At 49.6% G+C, this 24,215-nt stretch overlaps 1 protein-coding gene across 1 annotated transcript in view; it reads left to right on the forward strand.

Moving 5' to 3' along the window:
• ADAMTS17 (ADAM metallopeptidase with thrombospondin type 1 motif 17) overlaps window positions 1-24,215 on the forward strand; it is a 215,361-nt gene that overhangs the window by 161,164 nt on the left and 29,982 nt on the right. The window contains exons 15-18 of the mRNA XM_058666570.1: window positions 4,370-4,490; window positions 16,126-16,206; window positions 19,863-20,020; window positions 22,930-23,089. Of these exons, the coding sequence (XP_058522553.1) occupies window positions 4,370-4,490; window positions 16,126-16,206; window positions 19,863-20,020; window positions 22,930-23,089 (520 nt within the window). The remainder of the gene's footprint in view (window positions 1-4,369; window positions 4,491-16,125; window positions 16,207-19,862; window positions 20,021-22,929; window positions 23,090-24,215) is intronic.

Consider the following 24,215-nt stretch of genomic DNA (forward strand, 5'->3'; position numbering starts at 1 on the left):
GAGGCAGGGGCATGTCCCCCAGGCTGAAGTGGGGCACCTGCCCTCCTGGGCTCTGGAGCAGATGCCAGCTGCCCACCCACTGACCCTGCAGACAGGCTTTTGACACGATACTTCCTGCCCTCAGATATGCCAGAAAACTTCAGAAAATTAATGGAAAAATGGGATTGCAAGATGATTCTGTTTGGGTATGAAACAGTTTTGGGATTGTGCAAGATTTTTTAGTTTTTTGGAGCCATTGGCATTTTCTACAATCATTTTGAAGATACCCTCATAGAGCTCCCTTGGCTTCCTGTTTCTCATGCTCGAATGTGATTGGACAGAACCAGCACAGTGGCTCAACAGATTAATCCCACACCTACAAGTGCTGGCATTCCATATGGGTGCCAATTCGTGTCCTGGCTGCTCCACACCCCATGTAGCTCTCTGCTTGTGGACTGGGAAGGCAGTGGAGGATGACTCAAAGATTTGGGCATCTGCACCCATGTTGGACACCTGGAAGAATCCCCTGGCCCCTTTCTCCTGGCTTCAGGTTGGCTCAGCTCCGACATGTTGAGGCCATTTGGTTAGTGAACCGGTAGAGGGAAGATCTTTCTTTCCCTTTTTTTATTTCTCGCTGTAAATCTACCTTTCCAATAAAATATTTTTTAAGATTTTTAAATTTTTATTGCAAAGTAAAATATACAGAGAGGAGGAGAGACAGAGAGGAAGATCTTCCATCTGATAATTCACTCCCCAAGTGGCTACAACAACTGGAACTGAGCCAATCCGAAACCAGAAGCCAGGAGACTCCTCTGTGTCTCCCATGCGGGTGCAAGGTCCCAAGACTTTGGGCCATCCTAGACTGCTTTCCCAGGCCACAAGGAGGGAGCTGGATGGGAAGCAGGGCTGCCGGGATTAGAACCGGTGACCATATGGGATCCTCGCGCATTCAAGGTGAAGACTTGAGCTGCTAGGCTACTACACTGGCTCTCCAATAAAAATTTTTTAATTAAGGAAAAATTATTGGGCAACCAGAGGTCACTGGCTAGTTGGAGGAAATAACTGCATGAATTCCAAAGACCAAGGAAAGCCAACAAAAATGTGGCCCTGGCAGAAAATGGAGATAATTGTAGAATTCTGTGTGCAAACTGTCAACTACGTATATGGGTAAAATGAAGTAATTTTAATACATGGAAGATCAGGAATTATATTTGCCATGTGTCCATTCTGCGAGAATCACAAAGCAAGGATGACGTCGAGAAGGAGTGAGATCAGTGCAGCAGGTCCTGGCTGCATTTGTCCTGTGCCCCAGCCCTCCCTATCATGACAGCTGTGTAGCTGGCCTGAGGCCTGGATTCACTTGAAGTGCAAACGGGCAGGTGTCCTCCCTGCAGTGGAGGAATCAGGCTGAGGCAGTAGTTGGAAGATGGGCGTCAAATTGAAGGGCTACTGCAGCCTTTAAAAGAAAGAAAACACGACCATCACACAGAACCCATACAGGGAAGTTGCAGTTCAAATATGAGAACTCAGTGTGGGAGAAGAGTTGATGCAAGGCTGGGGGCGGAAGACAGAGTCCTATTTTAAAAGATCCATTAATACATCATTTTCATTGAGCAGCAGAGAGAGCAAGTTCCCATCTATGAATTTGCTTGCACATGACTTGTAACTGCCAAGACTGAGGCAGGATGACACAAGGAGCCTGGAACTCCATCCAGGTCTCCCACAAGGGTGACTATAAACCCATCACTCGAGCCATCACTGCTACCTGCCAGGGACTGCAATGTCAGGAAGCTGGAAAAAAAGCAGGCAGTGAAACTTAGCACTCTGGTATGGGAGGCTTGCCTGCTGTTCCAAATGCCTTTTACTTCCAGTGTTATCCAGGGATCAGCTTTGTTAGAAGTCACTTATTGGGCACATGTTATGCTCTCAATGCTGCATTAGCTATTGTGGGAGACAAGAACCCAAGGAATTACAAGACAGCTGTGCACACACCTACCATCTGGGGAGAAGATTGCATGTCTCGTGAGAACTGGACAACCAAGGCAGAGGTGATCAGGAGCCCATGGGAGATTATCTGCAGGCGGCAAGGTGCGGTTTGCTCGATTCCTGCACCATGTCTTTGTTGAGCAATCCCACATGCACAGTAGAAGGGAGCAAGACAAAAGGATGCTTGCTCCCACCTGCCGTATGGTCAAGACCATGATGACCAACAAAGTGATCATTCCAGGGACCATGGGGGATGAAGGAGAAAGTGAAGTGGCCTCACAGATTGAGCCCAGGATTGTGACCAAGGGCAGTGATGTCTTAAAAGAGACAGTAATAGAGGAAGAACCAGCCAGGTGAGGAATTCGGGGCAGAGATCTCTAAGTAACAGGCTGACAATGCATTCCAGCAATGGAGGCAAGCAGGAGCAAAGCCTGGCCCAGATGGTTTTATTCCAAACATAATGGTGGGATTGGGTGGGACCCTTGGTCATGGGTCCTCTTACCCAACCCCATCCTGGTAGCAGGGTCAAGAAAAGTCCTGTAAGTTGTAAACCAGGGCAAGTCGAGCAGGGAGTGACCCTGCAAAGGGAAAAGGCGCTGCTGCTCCTTGCTGTGTCTCTTACACACACCCTGGTGTGGCCAGCCAAGCAGGGTCTGATGCAGCAGGAGCAGGCTGGGGCTGTGAAGGCTGGTGTGCAACAGCCCATGACTGGGGGATGGGATTTCAGCGAGTAGCCGACTCACTAGGATTGTGTGGGACAACTGCAATTGTACGGAGTTTCCCTGGGCTTGGTCATCTTGCTCCCTTGCAATGCCAAGACTCATAAATGCAGTCGTTAAGGCTCCTCTCACACTCAGAATGAATGACTCCAATTGTATTTTATAGTAGCTGCCATTTCACACACACACACACATATCCCTGCCAAGAACATCCCCCTTTGCTTGTACTGACTGTGGTGGAGGAAGAAAAGGCTGCACCGGCAGCTCCACTTGGCTGCTGCCCTTTGGGGCAACAACTTTGCCACTGTTCAGACACAGACATCTCCCACGTGCCTGGCCTCCAGACGTAAACAGCGCCAGGTGGGCTGGGCAGGGCTCACAGGCCTGCCAGCACCCGGGGCACTACAGGCTTAACATCAAGAGCCACCCTGAGTGTTTCCGTCTTTGCCCCTGACCTGAAATGCCTCGTCTTCAGGGCTGGGGAGGCTGTCTGGACCAAACAGTGTTTACTAAGAGGCACTGGAAGCTGATTAATCAGGACCCCCCGACTGGAGTGCAGAAACAGGAGCCAGGCACAGAGCCAGAGACTGTTAGCAAGCAAGGGTGTGGTTTAGAAGTCATGGCTAAGGAAGACACAGAGCTGTGTGATGATAGGAGGTCACGCAGGGACAGGCACAGGTGGCAGGCAAGAGACCAGTTGAGAGGCCAGCCTTACCCTGTCAGCATGGGGCTTCAGAAAGTCTGTGGGAAACACTCCTCACAAAAACTATGCGATGCATGGGTTTCCATGGGCTTTTTTTTCCTCACCAAAGTCATCTTGCTTCTCCATTCTGTTTCCTCCAAACTTTTGGAAGCCCTTTGATTTCCTCGGGAAAGCTCACGCCTGTGCAGGAGTTCTCACACCGTGTCCTGGAGCAGCTGCGTCACTGGACTGGTGCTCATTAGAATCCCAGATTCCCAGGCCCACCCAGTCCTTCTCAGTCAGTGACACTGGGGCTGGACTCCTGCTGCTTTGCTGAGTCAGCCTCCTGTGGCTCACGGGGACACAGGTTCAAGTTGGAGAACCGCCGCCCTGGGTTCTTACTCCACTGGGGAGCAGTGGGCTGGTATGTCCTCCGGGAACCCACAGTTCACCAGCTCTGCTCCAAGCCCCTCCTTGGATCTCAGAACTTTGTGTTTGAAAAAATCTGGGAGATGGGGGTACTGGTGACCAAGTGCTTGCTGAGACATGGGCCCACACCAACCCTGCCATAATGAGCCTTGGTTTCCCCACCATAGTGGAGTATGTGGTATGGATTGAGACTGTTGTGCCAGCCAGGACACAAGTGACTGCACAGCCCCAAGAGGACTCCAAGTGGGCTGTGGCTGTGCCTGGGCAGAGGTGGTGCTGGTGACTTTAGTCCCAGCGAATTGGCCCTGCTGCTGGCCCAGGGTCCCTGCCTCGGGCAGCGTGATGCCTTCCCAGGCTCCTCTCCTCCGTACCACCACTGAGAAGTGCATTTGATAGTTACATGGGTGGGAAGACAGACTGGATTTTCTCCATTTGTTTCCTGTTGATTTTAGGAAACATTAAAATCTTCCTTTTAAGGTATCCACAGCCCCGGACTCCAGGCCTCATGGGCATCTCCCTTTGAAGCCCACGGGAGTCGTACACACACACTTAACCTGACTCTCTGGTTCCCTAGAAAATCGGCTGTGATGGCATCATTGGATCCGCAGCCAAAGAAGACCGCTGTGGCATCTGCAACGGGGACGGCCAGACCTGCCGCGTGGTCAAGGGTGACTTCAGCCACTCCTGGGGCACAGGTAAGCTGCAAGCTGCCGGACCACCTGCACCTGCGGTACTTTCTCTCCTGGGTCCAAAGATGAATGCTTGCAGAAATTCCCTGGCTGACCTGTGTAAGGTCAGGGTGGCCTGGCACTCCTGTTTCATTCCTGAGAGCCCAAAGGTCATCGAGGCAAGGATGACATCCTTGGGTTCCTAGGAACAAGCAGTTTGTCATGTAGGGTACTGTCTGGGATTTGAATGCCTTGACACTTTGTTCTTGAAGCTACTCCACACATCCTCAGTTCTTGAAGGAATGGGGGTGGGCGTGATCTACCCCCCTTCTGGCTGTAGATGCATGCATAGGACCATACAATGAAGAGATAACTGTATTGGGTGTAGAGATGTCACATCTGTGCCTTGTTTGCTCTAAACAGGCATTTTCCATGAGCTTGTTAGAGACCCCCTCCTCATATTTGTTCAGCAGTTGCCTTCAGCACCCCTGTCCTGTGCCCGGTTCACCATCTCTAGATGCGGGGTGTGAATGCACCATGGCAAACTCGCTGTTATGTACTCATGAGTCCTGTGTGTCCTCTGTGTGCTGTGCTCAAGAATGGCAAGCTCCTCTCCCAGATGCACAAGCAGGCAAACCGATTGCAGCGTGCTGCTGTTTGTCGGCCGAGGGCAGTCTTGGCGCGGAGGTGTCTGCCTGAGCTGTTCCCACTGTTTGGTGTAAGATGTTCAGATACAGTGGTGTGGGGTCCCAGTGGTGCCATGTGCTCAGGTGGGGCTGCATCCTCACTTGCCTGCAGAGCGATTCACTGATGGTAGTGATTCATGCTGGAAGCCATGAAACCCAAAGGCCATTGTTCGTGTACTTGTCTATAACTGGTATTGGACCGATTGCTGAAACCCCTTTGCCAGGAGGAATGGATGAAAAATGGTAGGACGAGGGGTCTGAAGGCAAGTGTGTCCCACTGACCATAGGTTGAGTTTTGTCCTCAGACAAACCAGGTACCTGGCAGAGGATAACAAGTTGTGCTGGAAAACTTGGCCTCAGTTGGCCCCTTCCTCCCTGGGGCAGTGGGTCTCCTTAAGGGTAGGGTGGCAGGAGGGGAAGGCACTGGGTGAGGAGGTACAAGCTGTAGCTTTGATTTTGACTTAACTAAGGGCTAAGCTAACTAACACATGGGATTCCCAAGTCATGAGTTCTTTCCAATTAGACCTGGGTACAACCTTCACTGATAAACCTAAAATGATCAATCCAGATGGTCCCTGACCCATGACAGTGCAGCAGCTCCTGAATTCTTGCATTTATTATAATGCCAAAGCTATACTCAGGCAGTGCAAATTGTACTTCAGAACTTGGAGTCTTATCTTTGGCTGGCCTAGAGGTCCTTCCACCTGACCTTCCTTGGCCATGGTGGGCAGTGGCTGCTAATGCAGCCTTGGGCAGTGCTGCAGTCACCAGGGGGACCCCCAAGACGCTGCAGTGGGCTGTGCAGCTGAGTGAGGGGTGTTGGTGCATTTCCAATCTATGATTCAGAACTTTTTACATGGGAGGCAGTGGCTCTGAGAGGAGAGAGAGAGAAAGAACACTCCCATCACCGATTTACCTCCCAAATGCCTATTGTGTCTGGCCTTGCCTCAGCCCACAGTTGGGAGCTGGGAGCTCACTCCAGGTCTCCCACATTGGTGGCAAAACCCAGTCAGTTGATTGCCTCACCACTGCCTCCCATCACGTATTCCAGTGGGAAGCTGCCATTAGGAGACAGAGTAGGAATCGAACCCAGGTTTTCCAATGCAGCATGTGGGTGCCTTAGCCACTGACCTACACGCTGGACCTCCCCAGTTCATGAAATTGTCAACTTATGATGGGTTTACCAGTGGTTGCCATATTGTAACTTAAGTACATCTGTGTTTTCATAAACACCTTTTATAGACAGAGTAAGATATAAACACACCACAGACTCTTTCAACATTGTATGATTTGTTTACAAAAAAAAAAAAAGAACTTTGACATTTTCCCCCTTTATTTGATACAACCTGGGAAAGAGGACCCATTGCCAGCATTTTCCCTGTGCTGCATCTTGGGCACCACCTCATCAGCTCAATGCTTTTTTTCCAAAAATAGTTAAATGCCACTGTAAGAAAAGGAAAATAGGACTCCCAAGTCATTTAAAAACAAGGCTGTTCACAGAAATTGTTTCCCAGTGTCAAATGCCTGGGAAGTTTGAGACAAGTGACAGGTCAAGGTAACTTTGACGTCCCTCTGGTGCTGGTCCTTTGGGCAGAAATGAGGCATTGCACAGCAAGGGCATTAGATGTTCTCCGTGGCTTCTTCATCACACACCAGGTCATGTCCCTCTGGCTGGGTTCTGGATGTCTCCCACCTGATGGCTGAGACGGGAATGAAAACTTACTCCAAAGAGATGTCACCATTTCCAGGTGTGTCACCACTCAGATTCCCACAATCACACAGGTTCAAGGAGAGAAACATGCTCCTACCTCGTTCCCAGGAAGAGGACTGCAGATACGTGGTGCCCAGCAGCGCAGCACAGCACAGCACAGGTCGCAAATGCTTCTGCCTGCTGATGTGAAACCTCAGTTTCCCACCGCCAGCTGCAGCCAGTCTGACACTGGGCAGACAGATCCCAGCTGGGCACCCTTGGACGAGAAACAGTCACACTGACAGGGAAAGAGCCAGGTCACCTGAGAATGCGGTCCATGCAGAAAGCAAGGTAGCTCATGTATCCAAAGGCCAGAATCTTCAAAATGATAGGCGTGAACTCATGAGAATGCCCTGAGAAAGAGTCGTCTGAGAACAAGGAGCTCTCAAAAAGCAATACAACTCTCAGATGAAAAGCAGGTCATAGAAGCATCCGAAACAAAGCCAGTGGTAGTGGACAAAAGCATTGCAACACGCTTCATGAGCATTTGAGTCCAAAATAAATTAAATATGTACTAATATACTTGTATGCTAATATGTATATAAGATTTATTTAATTGGAAAGGCAGATGCACAGAGAGGAGGAGAGACAGAACTAAAGAGCCTCCATTCACAGGTTCACTCCTCAAGTGACCACATAGCCAGAGCTGAGCTGAGCCGAAGCCAGGAACCAGAAGCTTCCTCCAAGGTCTCCCATGCGGGTGCAGGGTCCCAAGATGCTGGGCCACTCTTGACTGTTTTCCCAGGCCATAAGAAGGGAGCTGGACGGGAAGTGGAGTAGCCAGGATATGAACCGGCACCCACATGAGGTCTTAGAGGGTTGCAAAGCAGGGATTTAGCCACTAGGCCATTGCACTGGGCCTGCTAAAATATATTTTTAAAGCTGTATGTATCAATGAAATAAAAATAAAGTAGCAGATGAGCAGAATTGAAGAGGAAGGCCATTGATGGAAAAAGAGAAGCAGATGGACCAGAGGTGACAGTGAGCATCTTGGTAATGAGTGAAATGCAGTATAAATCCGTGAGGGCCCATTTCTTCACCTAATATCAAACCTTAAGATAGTTGATTATTTTTTGAAATGCCTCTCTCCTAATTTGCCATTTCTCCTGTTTTTTTTTTTTCATTTTTTTATTATTATGTTATGATACAGTTCCATATCCCTTTGATTTCCCCTACTGCTTCCCCACCTCCACCCACCGCTGAGTTCCTCCAGAAACAGTCATAAGTTCATCATTGTGGGCATGGACAGTGGCAGAGTCCAGCATCCCATTGTCATGACACATCCAACAATTTTACTGGGAATCCATCCTCGATCCGGAAATAGAGATGCAAACTGCACAGTATCCTCACATCTGGACATGACAGTCTCTGCTACACAGTCACTATAAATTCCCCAAGTGAAAAGCCACAAAACAAAATCAACAACAGGAAGAAAAACAAAAATTTACAACACCGTGTAGTTAAACAACATGTTACTGGATATGATAGTCTGCATTACATCATTACTATATACATCCCCTTAAATGAAAAGCCACAAAACAAAATCAACAACAGGAAGAAAGAAATTTACAATGCTATAAATAACATGCTACTGAATTACTAATGTGTCACTGAAGAAATGAAAATCAAGAACCTTCTTGAAGAAAATGATACTACTGTATGATCTATGAGTCAATGGAAAGTTTAATGAGAAAGTGTTTTGAAGAAATGAAACTAAATGAAAACATCAAAATCCATGAGATATAGTTTCTGCTAATCTTTGTTGGTTGAGATGTGTCTCCTGTAGGCAGCAGATAGATGGGTTTTGTTTTTTTATTCCAGTCTACTAATCTGTGATTTTTGATTGATAAGTTTAAGCCATTTACATTCAGGGTTAGTATGAATGGATGATAATTTGGTCCTGTCATTTAGCAACGGGTTGTTCATTGATTTAGTCTTCTGTTGTTATTTTACTGGGATGTTCTTCACATTTGCATTTGGTTTGGTGGGTCCTATTAACTTTGCTCTGTCAAGAGAACATCTTTAAGTATCCTTTGTAGGGCAGATTTGGAAGATGTGTATTCTTTTAACTTTTCTTTACTGTGGAAGAATTTTGTTTCATTTTCACAGACAAAGGAAAGTTTTGCTGGGTACGTTATCCTGGGCTGACAATTTTTTGCTTTTAGAATCTGGAATATGTCCCTCCATTTCCTTCTGGCCTCAGAGTTTCCTGGAAGAGGTCAGCTGCAAATTTAACTGCCATTTTTTAATAGGTCAGTTGATTTTTTTTTCATGTGCACAGTTAAGGATCTTTTCCTTATGTTCGATTGAAGAGAGCATGATTATCATGTGTTATGGTGAAGATTGCTTTTGCTCAACCTCATTGGAGTTGCACCCCCGGAAGTTGTTTCCCAATTTTTTCTCCAGATTGGGGAAATTTTCATTTATTATTTAATTAAATACATTTTTAAATCCAGCTTCTCTTTCTGCACCTTCTGGGACTCCCATAACTCTTTTTTTTAAGATTTATTTATTTTTATTACTAAGTCAGATATACAGAGGAGGAGAGACAGAGAGGAAGATCTTCCGTCTGATGATTCACTCCCCAAGTGAGCCGCAATGGGCCTGTGCTGCGCCAATCCGAAGCTGGGAACCTGGAACCTCTTCTGGGTCTCCCATGCAGATGCAGGGTCCCAAAGCCTTGGGCCGTCCTCAACTGCTTTCCCAGGCCACAAACAGGGAGCTGGATGGAAAGTGGAGCTGCCGGGATTAGAACTGGCGCCCATATGGGATCCCGGCACATTCAAGGAGAGGACTTCAGCCAGTAGGCCACGCCACCAGGCCCAGACTTCCTTAACTCTTATATTTGGCCTTTTAATAGTGTCTCTTAATTCTTGAATACTTTTTTTTAGCTTGACCCAGCTATACTTCCAGCTTTTTGATTATTCCCCTTTGTGACAAGAAATATCTCCCAATTCTGATGTTCTTTCTTCTGCTTCCTTCATTCTGTTATTGAGACTTTCCACTGAATTTTTAATTTGCTCTATTGCATCCTTCATTTCCAATAATTCAGCTTGAGTTTGTTTCAGTGTTGGTATTTCCTATATGACATATTGCTTAAATTCCTGCATGTGCTACTTGTTGTTGATAAGAAGCTTTACAACAACTGCTTTGAATTCTGTACCTCATTTCCTTGATGCATTCCTCAGTTAATTCTGAGATTGGCAAAGGCTTTTGCTCCTTTGCTGGAGAGTCTTTAGTAATATTCATTGTGCCTCTGTCTTATCTTCTGCTCTTTGTCATTGTACTTCTGGTTATTATATTCTTCTCCTTAGGGCAGGTTTCTAAGCTGTGTTGCCCACAGGTCTACAGTTTGATTTGACTTATTGTGATTGGTACATGGTTCTTTGTTTGCAGTCACTTGTACCACTCCCTCCAGAGAGTTTTAGATTTGAGCTCTTATGTTAGACTTCCACCATGGTCTGTGAAGTCCCAGCCCTGGAACACCACTCTCCACCTCCTGTGATTTCATGCTAAGGCTGCACTGTTGTCTGTACAACCTTTCTCCCACTTTCTGTTAGAGCAGTTTTCAGGATTAGGGAGACATTAGGTGTCCTAAACAGGTTGTTGGTGGCACTGATCTTGTTGGAACCTGCTGGCCATTAGGTCTGAGGGCTGTATTGACCTATTTTGAGTTGTAAGATGCCAAAGTCAGTATTATTTTTGATGTGGGACCATTGTAATGCACTGAATTCAGTGAGTTCACTCCTAGCTTAGCACACGCACTACTGTTGTCCTTGTAGTCTCAAAGCCTTTGTCACACTGTACAAAATGGCAGCTGATGTGCCATTGGTGGGGTTCTTGATCTGCTGGCCATTAGGTCTGGGGGCTGCTCAGACCTGTCTTGGGTGGAATCCGTAGGATGCCATATCATTACCATTCACTGAGCCAGAAATGAGTTCACTCCAAGCTTAGTGCATGCACGGTCCGACCCCATAGTTTTTGTCTCCCTACACAAGATGGAGCCTGATTTGGCTCTACTGGGGGTATGGGCTATGAGATCCACCCTGTTCCCACACTCCTTGTTTGGGATCTGCTGCTCTGTCCCTGCTCCTGGTCAAATCAAACAAACCCAGAGGACTGGCAGTTTTTCTCTGAGTTCACTTCCTGAGTTCCTGGTGAACTCCCTTCCCACGTAGTTCCTGGTGGAGCTCAGAGCGCAGCTGGCTGAATGTTGCTGGGGTATTGGTCACTGCAGCACCAGTGCGCCACTGCTTTCCTGTGTCCATCAGTCTCCAGGTGCCCCTCTGCTGTTGATCTGTCCTCTCTTGTTTCCTAGAATTTGCCCTCTCTGCTTTACCCTGACTAATGTTTCTCCATCTGTGTAAATATGTCCTTACCCTATTCTGCTGTCTTGATTCTCCTGAGGTTGGTTGATTATTTTACATGTGTAGGAGCCTGTAGGTAAACACATGCTCTCACAAGGCTGGTTGACTTAGACAAAGAGTTAATCAAAAATGTGTATTAAGAGAAAACCGTGTGTGATCTTCAAAACAATTTTTGCATGAAAATGAATGTATATTTCAATTCCATTTTTCAACAGCCTTTTTGACACTGCTTCATATCGGTAAAAGCAGTCTAGAGGACAATGTAGCAGTACCTTGAACATTGAAACAATTTCTGTATTTGACTTAACTTCCACCATAGTTGACTCAGGAAAGCATCATCTCTATACATGAGAAGACACATTAAAATTAACCCTGTTTGCATCTGCAGTCAGGTAGGTTAAATGCAACTTGGTCATCAGCATGTGGATGAAATGGAGTAACCGCCATCACCATCCTATACCCATCACTCCAGTCCCAGGAAGCTACTAATTTAGATTCAGAATCTGACTTGACCAGCACTGGACAGTTTGCATAAATGGAATCACACAATAGATGGTCTCTTGTGACTGGTTATTTTCAGGATTCATCTATGTCTTACCGTATATCCATATTTCATTCTTTTTATTGCCGAATGTTATCACGTAGTGTTTAGATAGACTTATTGAATGTATTTAGCTGATGGATATTTGGGCTGTTTCCACTTGTAGGCTATTTTGCATAATGTTGATATAATCTGCACATTTTGTGTGGATATAGGTTCCTGTCTGTGGAGTGTCTAGAGTGGAACTGATGTGTCACACAGCTGTGTGTGTTTAACTTGTGGAAGAACAGCCAGGCCCTTTGCCAGGGCACCTGCACCATTCTGTGTGTCTGTGTATGGGCAGTTGGGGTGACTTCTCTGCTGCTCTCCAGCCTGGTTCTTTTCCTGCTTCCCCATGCTCATGGGTGTGAAGAGCATCTCCTTGTGGTTCTGATTTGCATCTTGCTAATGATCCCAGGCATCTTTTCAAGTGCCTGTTGACCATTCACATGTTGTCTTTGAATGAGTGTCCATGGAAATTCCTGGCACATTGTTAACTTATAGTATTTCTTATCTGCCTTACCTTACCATTCTGGATTCATTTCTTTCTCAGGTAATGACCTGGAAGTATTTTTCTATAACATAAGATAGTTGCTCTTTGTTTCTCTTGATAGTGTCCTCTGAAACATGAAGTTTTGAATCATGCGTTAATCCAATTTACCTGTTTATTCATCCATTACTTGTGTATTTGGTGTCATTTCCAAGAAGCCATTACTTAATGCATGGTTTTAAAGACCTACTCCGATGGTCTCCTCTAAGAATTTTATTTGCTACATTTCAGTATAATCCTAGTTGAGGTTTGTTTTCTTCTAGTCTGGTCTTAAATAGGAATTTTTTAAAGATTTATTTTATCTTTTATCAGAAAGGTAGATATACAGAGAGGAGAGACAGAAAGAAATATACTCCATCTGTTGGTTCACTCCCCAAGTGGCCACAACTGCCGGAGCTGAGATGATCCAAAGCTGAGTCAGGAGCCTCCTCCAGGAGCCCATGTGGATGCAGAATCCCAAGGCTTTGGGCCGTCCTCCACTGCCTTTCCAGGCCATAAGCAGGGGGCCTGATGGGCAGTGGAGCAGCCAGGTCACAAACCAACACACTTATGGGATCCCAGTGGATACAAGGCAAGAATTCAGCCACTAGGATATCATGCTGGGCCCAGAAATAGGAATTTGAGTTCATTCTTTTCTGTGTGGATATCTGGTTATCCTAAGGATCAGATGACTCATAACGCAGTCTGAGGGAATGTGAGAGTGACCCCAAGCCTTCAGGCCAGCCAGTGGGACAGCAAGCATAAGGAAAGTGAACATAGTACTTTGTATCGTAGTTCAGGAAACGTGATTCTCACAAGCCAGTCTCCAAAGGAGCAAACTTGGGACAAGTAATGTATTAAAGAACTTGGGAAAAAATAAAAAGCAGGCAAAAAATATAACAAGCATTAAATTCACTCTTACAGTGAAGACAAGAGCAGCTGCTGGAGTAGCCTGAGCCAAAGGCAGTGTGGGAAACTGTGGAAATGGCACAGCTGAAGGTAAAGTGGACTGTGAGGAGGTGTGCGGCTGTAAGACTGCTGGTTTCATCTCTTAGTATCCAAAGACAAGTATCTCACCACTGACAAGTCAAATAGCAAGTGTGAATATAAATCTCACAACACTAGAATGGAACAGAAATGGTAATTGACTGAAATGTATTTGTGGAGGGAGGACGTAGTGCGATGAAGCTTATACAGCATCACCCTTTGCTCGTCGAGGGGATGAGCATGGAGTGGAAAGTTCACATTTGTAGAAAAATAAAGATTAGGTAAATATATAGAAAGAAAGTAGGGTCTGATGTGGTGACTCAATGGTCTAATCTTCCACCTACATGCACCGGTATCCCCTGTGCTGCTGGTTCGTGTCCCAGTTGCTCTGTTTCTGATCCAGCTTTCTGGGCATGGCCTGGAAAAGCAGAAAAGGACAGCACCCACACGGGAGACCCAGAAGAGGCTCCTGGCTTCAGCTCAGCTCAGTTCTGGCTGTTGTGGCTATTTGGGGAGTAAGCTGGCAGATAGCATATCTCTGTCTCTCCTCCCTGTAAGCCTACCTTTCCAATAAAATATGAATAAATATTTTTAAAGTAAATCATTATGAGATTATTTGCTCATCCATGTAAGTTTAAAAGCTATTTTAAATGAATAATTGAGAAAAATAAAATCTCAATTGTGACCCTCCATGAATTGAAATCAGTGCAGAAAAGTTGGTATGGAAGAGGCATAGAAACAGTTTCTGTTAAAGCAGGAATAACGTTGATACCAAAATCCATTCCAACCAGGAAAGCCAAAAAGCTATTCTTACAAATAATGCCGCAAAAGCTCTAGATACAGTATTGGCAGCTAGAATGCAGCAATCTGTTCAGATAATGTCTCTGTGGCCAAGTGGTTTATTCTGGGACTCTGAAGATGGCTTGCTATTAGGAATGTATTAATATAATGATGTCATGGTCAGAACAAGAGGAAATAATCACACGCCTAGATGCTGAAGAAGGAATAGTGTAATGTAGTTCGTAATAAAACTCTTCATATGATAATGTATGCTTCCTTAATATAATGATGTCATGTATAATATAAAATATGATACCATGTTATAATCCTAAAGAACCATGTAAGTAGCCCTGAATCTGCATTTTATTCAGAAGCCAAACAGCAGCTGCATTAGAAACACAGGCCATACAATCTGACCAAGAATGCCTCTGGATTCTTTCAGAAAAATGCCACTATAACAATGAAAAGAGTGCAAGCTATTCTGTGGCACATGTTGTTATTATCTATCTTGTAAAACCCTAAGGCAATTAACTTTAAAGCTGTTAGAGATTATAAGAAGATGCCGAGCCTGGAGTGAAGTGAGGACACTTCCAGAGAACAAAATCAGAGCCGGTTTACAACCAGCAGGGACCTCCCAGAGAAACGTTGTCATGCATTCTGGAAGAGGAGAAAGATCCCCGAGGAGTGGGCTAGTCTGCAGAGGAGAACAAACCAGCATGGAGTGTTTGTATGAAGCTAACTAAGCAAGGACCACATTGTGGGACCGTGCTGGGTACCTACCTTCAGCCAAGCCAGGATACTGGCGCCCACGCCCTCTGAGCCAGTGAGGGCAGGTGGACTGCTCTGAGGACCCTGTGCTGTTCAGGAGTCTCCTGGTAGCAGCTGCGCTCGCAGCCAGGTCAGAGAGCACAACCTTAGCCTGGTGAGGACCAGCCATCACAGCCACACGCAAACATCCTCCATGGACGCCATCGCGCAAACACAGAGACAGAGGGTGTTTTAACCAGAAGCTAAATCCCAATCAGAATAGTCAACAGGGAAGAGAAAAGATATGAAAGCAGGGACAGTGGCTGTCATCAGCAGGCACGTCACTGGCCATCTGCTCTGGGCACTGCGCATGCACCAAGGCAGGCCTCCCCGTCCACTGGCAAGAAAGCAAGCACACGTGTGCCGCCTCAGAATTGCCGAAATGGCCAAAGACAGGGAAATGAGGAACGGGGAACAGTGTATTAGGCCGAGGGACAAATCACCTAGCTTCGGCCACCAGCTTCTGGTTGTTCAGCAAAAAGTGAAGGAGCCTCAGCAGTTGCATGGGGTCCAGGCACTCTTCACTCATGCCTGAGGAGGTGCCAGTCCCTGCATGTCTAGGCTGCGTTGGTTTACTAAGGCAGGGCCCCAAACAACAAAAGTGTGCTGTCTTCACTCTGGAAGCACAAAATCATATCCTGCCCAGGGCTGGTTGCCCCTGCAGCCAGCTGAGAGGGTCCGGCCTGGCCCATACGGGGCTTCTGCTGGTTTCCTGGCAGCCTTGTGTCTGTGACCTGAGGAGACACCATGCATCTCTGCTTGCTTGATCCCATGGAGTTCTCCCGGGGTGCAAGTCTGTGTCCGCACATCTCCTAGAGGGACTGTTTTCCTATTGGATTCAGGGCCCGTCCTCCCCCAGTAGGGCCCCATCATAACAAACTTATCCACAGTGGCCCTGAATCTAAATACGCTCACAGAATGAGGTCTGGTGGGTCAGGACTTCGGTATTTGTACTTAGAGGGGTTGGGGGCATGATTCAGTCCGTAACATGCCGTGGCATTCACTGGGAACTGGATGGCAAGGAGGTTCTGACCGCACCTTGATTCTTAGCCCACCATCTCTGAAAGCACCCAGGGCCTGCAGGTGGAGGATGGGGGTGGAGAAGGGCCGATAGGGTGAGGGGAGTTCCAGACGCAGAGGGGAGAGTCCTAACCTGCATGTTCTTTGTGACCACAGGTTACATAGAAGCCGCTGTTATTCCTGCTGGCGCCCGGAGGATCCGCGTGGTTGAGGATAAGCCTGCCCACAGTTTTCTGGGTAATGTCCAATGATCTAACTCCTCATTATGCTTGTTTTGGTGATCAGCTTTCCGCCTGTACTTTTAATTACAGACCAAATGGTGCCATCATTTTTTGGCTGACATGGGGATGGAGACTGGAAAGAGTTGGGACTGCTACCCTTGTGCAGGAAGGAACATGGCACAGAGCCGAGGAATTGGCATGTGTCTTGGAAGCATAGATCCACAGAATCACCCCCAGCAGAGCCGACAGTAGCCCTGGCAGCACGGGACCATCACTCGGTGGGTGGAATTCCTAGTGGCCAGCTCCACTGACTTCAGGCATCAGCATCCACAGATTGGATAGATCCTAGTCCATTCTTTGTTGCCTTCTGCAGCTCCATGGTTAGAGGTCACAAGAACTCATTCATTTAAGCCCCTCCCTTGGCAGAGAAGAACCTCTGAGTATATTCTAGGCCCGTTTCCCACCTCACTAGAGATCAGCCCAGTGCTCAGGCCCTGGGGTGCAGATATAGCACACACGTGCTATTTATGCAGACACAGGAAGCAAGGGGGACCTGCGGCTGCCTTTGCTCAGGTTCACCTGGGGTGGAATATGCAATGCCCCATGGCCCTCTGCCAGGTTCCCAGGTCAAGTTTCAAGCACACACCAGCAGTGTGTGATCTGCCTAGGTGCCCCTCCTGAATGACCTTCAGGTTAGGATTTCCCTTCCCATGTGGCAAGGTGCCATCTGACTCAGGAAAAAAGGGAAGGGAGAGAAAAAGATGACACGACTGCTCTGGTTTGAAACTATTTTGGCCAAATGGTAGTTTCCCACAAAACCCTTTTATGTCAACTTTTACGACTGGCAAGAAAAAAGAAAAACTTACATCTGTGTAAAGACTACACAAAATGCCCAACTTGTTCTTTGAAATGATCTCTACTCAAGAATCTAACAAGATAGCCACAGAGCAAACTTCAAAAGGCAAGCTTCCCAGGAGGCTGGCAGTCCTCCTATTGAAGAGGAAACACTGAAAGTGTGATGTGGCTCTCTGCTCGCCTGCTGCAGGGGATGGCAGGAGGAAAGGCAGGTCCCCTCCTAGGTCCCCAGGCAGCCTGCCATCTCTCCCACCACTTTGTCACCTGCTGTCTACCCAGCCTCTGTGCTGCCGGGGTAAAGCCTGGCTGGCCCTCAGGTCAGCACCCATGTGGCTCTGCAGCACCCCACCATCTCCCCACTTCCCCAAGGGACACTGTCCCAAGTGAGCCTGAGCCACTCCTCCCCAGCCAGTCCAGTTATCACTCCACAGATGGGACTGAGCTTGCAAATTTGGTCTCCAGGGCCTTGTGCCACTTCCTGCATTAAGTTCTCACTCTCTTGTCCTGCTGAGGAAGATGGGTCCACCTCACCAGCCTTGAAATAGGAAGCCCCATCCCTAGATGTCACCCCCAAAGTCACCTTTCCCTGTCGGTGCCTTGGGAAGGCATGTTCCTACTGGGGAATTAGGAAGCTGATGTCATCTTCAGCTCTCTTAGTCAAAGAGCTCCATCTGGTTGGTCCCAGAGCTGGCTCAGTGCTGCTGTACCATGCTGGTGTCCCCAGTCTCGTGGGGTTGTAGTCCTGGCTTCCAGGACTTCCCAGCACCATTCCTGGCCTGACCTCAGGCTCCGAGGCTGGTGACAGGGACACTGTTTCTTTGTCTTTGCTTTCCTGCAGCCGTGTGAGGGTGACAGAGGATGTGCCAACCCCTGCGGACCTGCAGCCTCGAGTCCTTGTAGTGAACAGGAGCTCCACGCAGCACACTTTGGGGCCAAGCACAGACTTGTGGGTGCTCCTGTCACCCTCTCTGTACACCCCTAAAGCAACCATGCAGAACACAGCTTGACTGAGTCCCAGTTGCTGAGCCTGACTGGGCATGAGCAGCCAAGCACTGTCACGCTTGTCCGTGCTGTGTGTGCACTGAAGCTTCCCCCACTCCTCTGAGTGTCCTGCTCTGGGACCCTCGGCCGCTGCCACAACTGGCTGATGGAAAAGGCACGTGAACTCTGCCCCTCCCCCTTGCTCATGCAGAAGTCTCTAGCCTGGTGGTGCAGACCTGGGTATGGCAAAGAGCAGCCAAAGGCGGTTCCCACTCACTGCGTTGTTCAAGGGAGGTCTGATAGGTCTGGTCTCCAGCCAGGCAGGGGTGCTTTGTGAGCCAAGCCCAAGGAACCCAACTCACTCTCACATTTGCTGGGAGCAGTTCCAGAAGAATCTGCCATACCTCACTCCCTCCAGCCCATGCTGGTTGGCTTGCTGACAACCACCTGGAATAGGAAATACCTCTGCCTTCGTTTCCACGGCAAAGCAGAGCTGGCAGGTGGCCAAGTGGAAATGCAGGGGCTGACTGACTGCCAGGGTGAGAAGTGGGTTCACAGTGGGTCGGGCCTTCCAGCTGAGCAAGAGAGTCCTGGGGCAGGGGCCAGGCCCTCCCATCAGGAATACGCCTCTTCCTCTAGAACTCAGCTCCCAGGTCTCCCCAACTGTGCCTGAGATAGCAAGGGTGGTAGAGATGTCCCCACAGAGGAGCGTGGGCCCAGGGTGGACAGAGTCATGGAACACATGGCCTCATGTCACAGGCTACTTGCATTTTGCTTGGCTGTGGTCACACAGGGAAGTGAGCCTGTTCACGCTCAGATGGTAGATGCTGGTTTCGAACATCCAACCTCTGGCCTAGGCAGAACCCACAAGGGCCCAGCCTCTTGGCCAGCACATCTGAGCCGCCAGTGTCCGAGGCGTGCGGGGCACTTGCAGTGTTGTCAGTGCTGTAACTTGCCTTGTCAGCATCTGAGTCACCCCCAGCAGGTCGTCTTCAAGTGCACAATTCCTGATTGCTAAGGCAGGTGGTTGGATCTCAGGATGCTTGTGAAGGATTTGCACAGACGCTGAGAGCTGAGGCTGAGTTAAGAATCCAGAAGGAACACAGCTCACGGCAGGCAGGTGGAGAGGAGCCAGAACATCCGCTGTTTCTAAGCCTTCCTCGGCATACCGCAGCGTCTGTCCTGAAGAGCTGGACTGACACCATAACCTGGGGAGAATGGGCATTGGGAGTGGTCACAGCGGGCAGATGTGCTGGGCTTGGTCCATCGAATTGTGTCTTCGCAGCCTTGTGAATTCCAGCAAGTTATCCAACTTCTCCGTGTCCCATGTCCTCCTCTGTGACCTGAGGAAAGTTGTACCCAGAGTTCCTGGGAGATCCAATGGCCAAGAGGGTGTGAAGGTGCTGAATCTGGAGACAGCGCCTCCTAAAGGGTGGTAGGCAGGTGGTGGTGGCAGGAGATGGGAAAATGGAGAAATTGTGGGTGTCCCCCATTCTCACCTACCTTCAGGAGTCAGGAACAGGCATGTTCCCAGTTGGTGCCGCCATCTCTCCCCTCAGCCTGGCTGGCGTCCTGTCCTCCTCACCTAGTTTCTGTCCTCAGTGACTGGGCGGGAGTCAAGCCGTGGGAACACATGTGAGTTGCTGTTGGCACAGCAGCTGGAAGGGGGTGCCATCAGTCCCAGCAGGTGTGTCCTGGGAGCCCGGAATGCTGTGAGCCAGGTCTCTATTGTCAGTGACCCCCTGTTCACATGCCACGCCTCCCTCTGACTCGCTGGGGACCCCATGACAGACAAGCTGGACCCCTGACTTCTGGCATGCACTGTGTTCCCCGCAGCTCTCAAGGATGCCAGTGAGAGATCTATCAACAGTGACTGGAAGATAGAGCTGCCTGGAGAGTTCCAGATCGCTGGCACCACAGTCCGCTATGTGCGCAGGGGCTTGTGGGAGAAGATTTCGGCCAAGGGACCCACCAAGATGCCACTGCACCTAATGGTACCTGTCTGGGGCTGAGTGGCTCCGAGACGCCCAGGATGTCATTCTGGGTTTGCACTTGGCATTCAGCTCCACTGGGATGGGTAGCAGGACCCTGTAGGTGCTCCTGTGTGCCCTCTGCTCACTCTCCACCTTCTCTTATTCCTCCTACTGCATGATTGACTTATTTATGGGAAAGGTGGGATTAGAGTTCTTCCAACCACTGGTTCATTCCCCAGTTGGCAGCCACTGCTGGGCCTGAGCCAGGCCAAAACCGAGAGCCAAGAGCTTCTTCCAAGCCTCCCGCATGGGTGCAGGGGGCCTAGGGCTTGAGTCATCCTCCACTGATTTTCCAAGTGCATCAGCAGAAAGCAGGGTCAGAAGTAGAGCAACTGGGACACAACCAGTGGTTATATGGGACGCTGACGCCACAGGCAGCAGCTTTGCCTGCCACAGACAGCAAGGCCAGCCCCTCCTGTCGCTTTCCAAAAGGAACTACCCCAGGAGGGGACTGCTCAGCTGTGCCAGCAGCAGCCAGGAGTTAGTGCTGTCAGACAGCCCCTCTGTCGGGAGTGTGGGGCACAGCCTGTGTGTGCAGAAGAGAGATGCTCTTCTGGCTCCATGGCCAAAGGAGCTCCAGTCATGTCTGCAGTTTCCACCTGCAGCAGGCACTGGGTTCTGCCACCCGTTCACTGCAGGTTGATCAAGGCACCATGCAGTGCACCTGGCCCAGGCACCATGGGCTTGCCTATTGTCTCAGGGAGGACTCTGGGAGGCCACTGGTTCCTCCTCATTCCTGCCTTTAAGCAAAGATCCTAGCCAAAGGGATATACTCTCTTCACCAAGGTCTAGGAGTTGATAATCAGTTTCTGATCGCTCCTGATTCTTGATAGTTATTGATTTTATTGTCAGCCCAAAGCAGCGTATGCACCTGTGGTCAGAGTACACCTTGGCCTTGATGCCCACCAGAGTCCCTGCCTGTGACCCATCCCACCTGCTCTCTACCCCTGCCGCTGTCCATCTGAGGTCTCTGGAACTCCACAGCTGTCCAGGTCTAGCTGACACTCAGATTTCCTGGCCTCCACCCCTTCTGAGGCGGTCATCTCTACCTGTGGACAGTGGTGCTCAGCATGGGTGATCACACCAACCCATTGCAGTTTCTTATGCAACAGAAGCCATACAGATATCAGCCAGGGTGGGTATAGCAGGTAGAGCCACCCACTGCCGTGCTGCCATCACATATGGATGTCAAGTTCAGTCTCACCCTGCTGGTGTGCCTGGAGGAGCAGCAGAGGATGGCCCAAGCACTTGGGCCCCTGCACCCATGTGAGAGACCTGGATTTTGGCTTTGACCTGGCCTAGCCCTGGTCATTAAGGCCATTTGGGGAGTGAACCAGCTGATGGAAAGGATAAGATAAGCATGGGAAGCATTGCCTGTGTGTCTGCTTTCTCCAGCAAGTGCCAAGGGTGAATGCATTTCCTTATGTACCCAGAGCTCATGACCTCTGAGCAAGCCATAGCCGTGAAAGCCGGGACACAGCAGGTCCATTCAGGCCACGATAACTGTGACCCAGAGCACATGGCGACTGTTAGGACCAGGTTTCTGTCTTCTCTGCAAGCTGGACTGACACTTCAGGTTCTTACACCTGCAAGTGAAATTGGCTCTTGGCCTCCATATGGAAGGCCACTGCCCCACCACTGGGACACACATGTGGCTGGCAGGGTCGTGAGGGACCTGTGTGAAACCAGTCACACACAGGCTGAATGTGGCTTCAACGCTGCATAAAACTGGTTTCATGTGGATTTTCTCTTACCTGTCTTATTCCCATGCTAAGATCTCCTGTAAAGACTAGTTTAAAGAAAAAACCGAACTGGAGGCATTTTCCCAGATGCATGCCTGCAGGCCTGTTTGTTGGTGAGTGGGGAGGGTGTTTATGCAGTGGAGTCTGCTGTGGAACCCCTCCCCCCCCCCTGCACCCTACAGCTCAGCATTGGAATGAGAGATGCTCCGGGCGGAAGCTGGCTCCCACTGTCTGATGCACTCTCCCCCTGGCCTGCCCCAGGCTGGAGCAAGTGGGGCATGCGTTCCAGCCTCTCAGCTCCTGCTGGCCCTTCTCCCAGGGCTCTGGAGCAGGAGGTGAATTTGCAGAACCGCTCTGGCCCTGAGCTTAGCCTAAAGTTGCGTCTCCGACAGCCAGGCCACTTTGTACCCCATGAGGGCAAGCTTTGCACCCTCATGTCTACAGGGACAACCCTGATAGCGCCCCTTGCTGGCCTGACAGGTGCACTCCCAGAAGGATTCAGGTCCTAGGGCCCCCAAGCAGCGTAATGGTTCCCCAGAAAATCTGATAGACCCTTCCTCCTCTCTACCACCCATCTGCTCCTAGATTTAATTGCCAAGCCAGGCCTCTGCCACTTGGTGGCCATGGTCATACTGGCTTCCAGGGTGACAGGAAGATTTGGAGATCCTGGGACGCCCACAGATCCCTGGCAGCAGATATTGCCAGCCCCTGGGATCTGTATTTTGTTTTGCTTTGCTTTGTATAATATTTATTCTTTTGGGGATGGCAGATTTACAGAGAAAAAAAAAGAAACATCTTCCATCCACTGGTTCACTCCCCACATGGCCTCAGTAGCTGGAGCTGAGCCAATCCAAAACCAGGAGCCAGCCGCCTTTGGGCTTCCCACATGGGTGCAGGGTTCCAAGGATCAGGGCTGTCCTCCACTACTTTCCTAGGTCATAATCAGGGTGCTTGATGGGCAGTGGAGCAGCCAGGACACCAATCAGTGCCCATATGCAATGTTGACACTTGGAGGTGCGGTATTAGCCAGCAAAGCCATTTTCTTTTTAGAATGATTTATTTATCATTTTCCAAGAAGAGTAGCCCTGGCTGCTCCCAGCGTTGCCTTTTCTCTCGCTGCTGGTCCAGGTGCTGTTATTTCACGACCAGAATTACGGAATTCACTATGAATACACCGTTCCTGTCACCCACGCTGCTGAGAATCAGAGTGAACCTGCCAAAGCCCAGGACTCCCAGTTCATCTGGACCCACAGTGGCTGGGAGGGGTGCAGCGTGCAGTGTGGCGGAGGTGAGTGGTGGAGGTGCACCAGCAGGCGGCTTGGCCAAAGGAGACAGGCCGCTTCTAGGGCTCTGGGCTGCCTGTTTTCCTGCACGAGTGTAGGCACAGCCCATGGAGTTTCCCTGCTGGACAGCCAGGCTGACTCCTTCCCAATCCCACATTACCCCTCACCGCAACAGGTGGGGCACAGGAAGGGTGGTTTTTGATGGGCACGGAGTTAGGTCAGAAGTTGCCAGGGCCGGAAGGGGTAATGACAAGAGGGGGTCCTTGCCACATCACTGCCCAGCCCTACACTGAGCAGCTGCTGGCTGCAGAGCTGCACCTGTCAGAATCCCAGTGTGGAATGGGCGGTTGAACATAAGAGAGCTCCTCTCACTTGTCCCAGGTGGGAGTCAGCCAAAGAGGGGCCTGAGCCCATCACACACTGCTGAGGGGGTCGACTGGGAGGCCCTCCCAGCTTATCCGGGGCCAGTGGCCCTCAAGCAGCCCATGGAGTCAGAGCCACACCCTCTTTGCTGGTAACTCCCTCACCCCCTCCCCGGACAGCCCAGCCCCTCCCCCGAGCCCTCAGTTGCCCCACCATGCTGATGGCCAGTCGCCCTCAGGCAGCCCCTGGGCACAAACAGCTGTGAGTTTGTTTTAGCCTCACCTAAGGCACAGGTTGGCTAAGCCCTGGGAGGTGGAAGCTGAGACAGCCAGTGACCACACAGTTAGTGACCTGAACCCAGACAGCCTGGCTCCAGAGGCCACCTGCTTACCCTCTGTCTCTCAGTCTTGCTGAACAGGTCCTGTCCACGCAGGATCTGGGGTGTGTGCCTCGGGGGTGACAGGTTAGCTGAGCAGCCTCAGAGCAGGTGAGGCTGAGGCCTGAGTAGCAATTGGCGAGGTGGACAGGTTCCATTAGGCTCTGGAATGTCCGCCCGAGGGGAGCAGGCACTTCAGACTGGCCTCCCCACCCCCACTGCTCCTTACCAGCAAGGCGTCTTGGCCACTGGCCCCCAACTTTCTGGTGAGGACCCGCGTGCACGTCCTCAGCTGGAACCAGGTCTCCCGAGACTTTAAACATCAAATGGATACGGACGTTCACCATGGATCTGGAGTGGACATTAACGCTCCAGCCAGTCCTGGCCCCGAC

Source organism: Ochotona princeps, chromosome 6 (assembly GCF_030435755.1).
Source record: "Ochotona princeps isolate mOchPri1 chromosome 6, mOchPri1.hap1, whole genome shotgun sequence".
Classification (NCBI taxonomy): Eukaryota; Metazoa; Chordata; class Mammalia; order Lagomorpha; family Ochotonidae; genus Ochotona; species Ochotona princeps.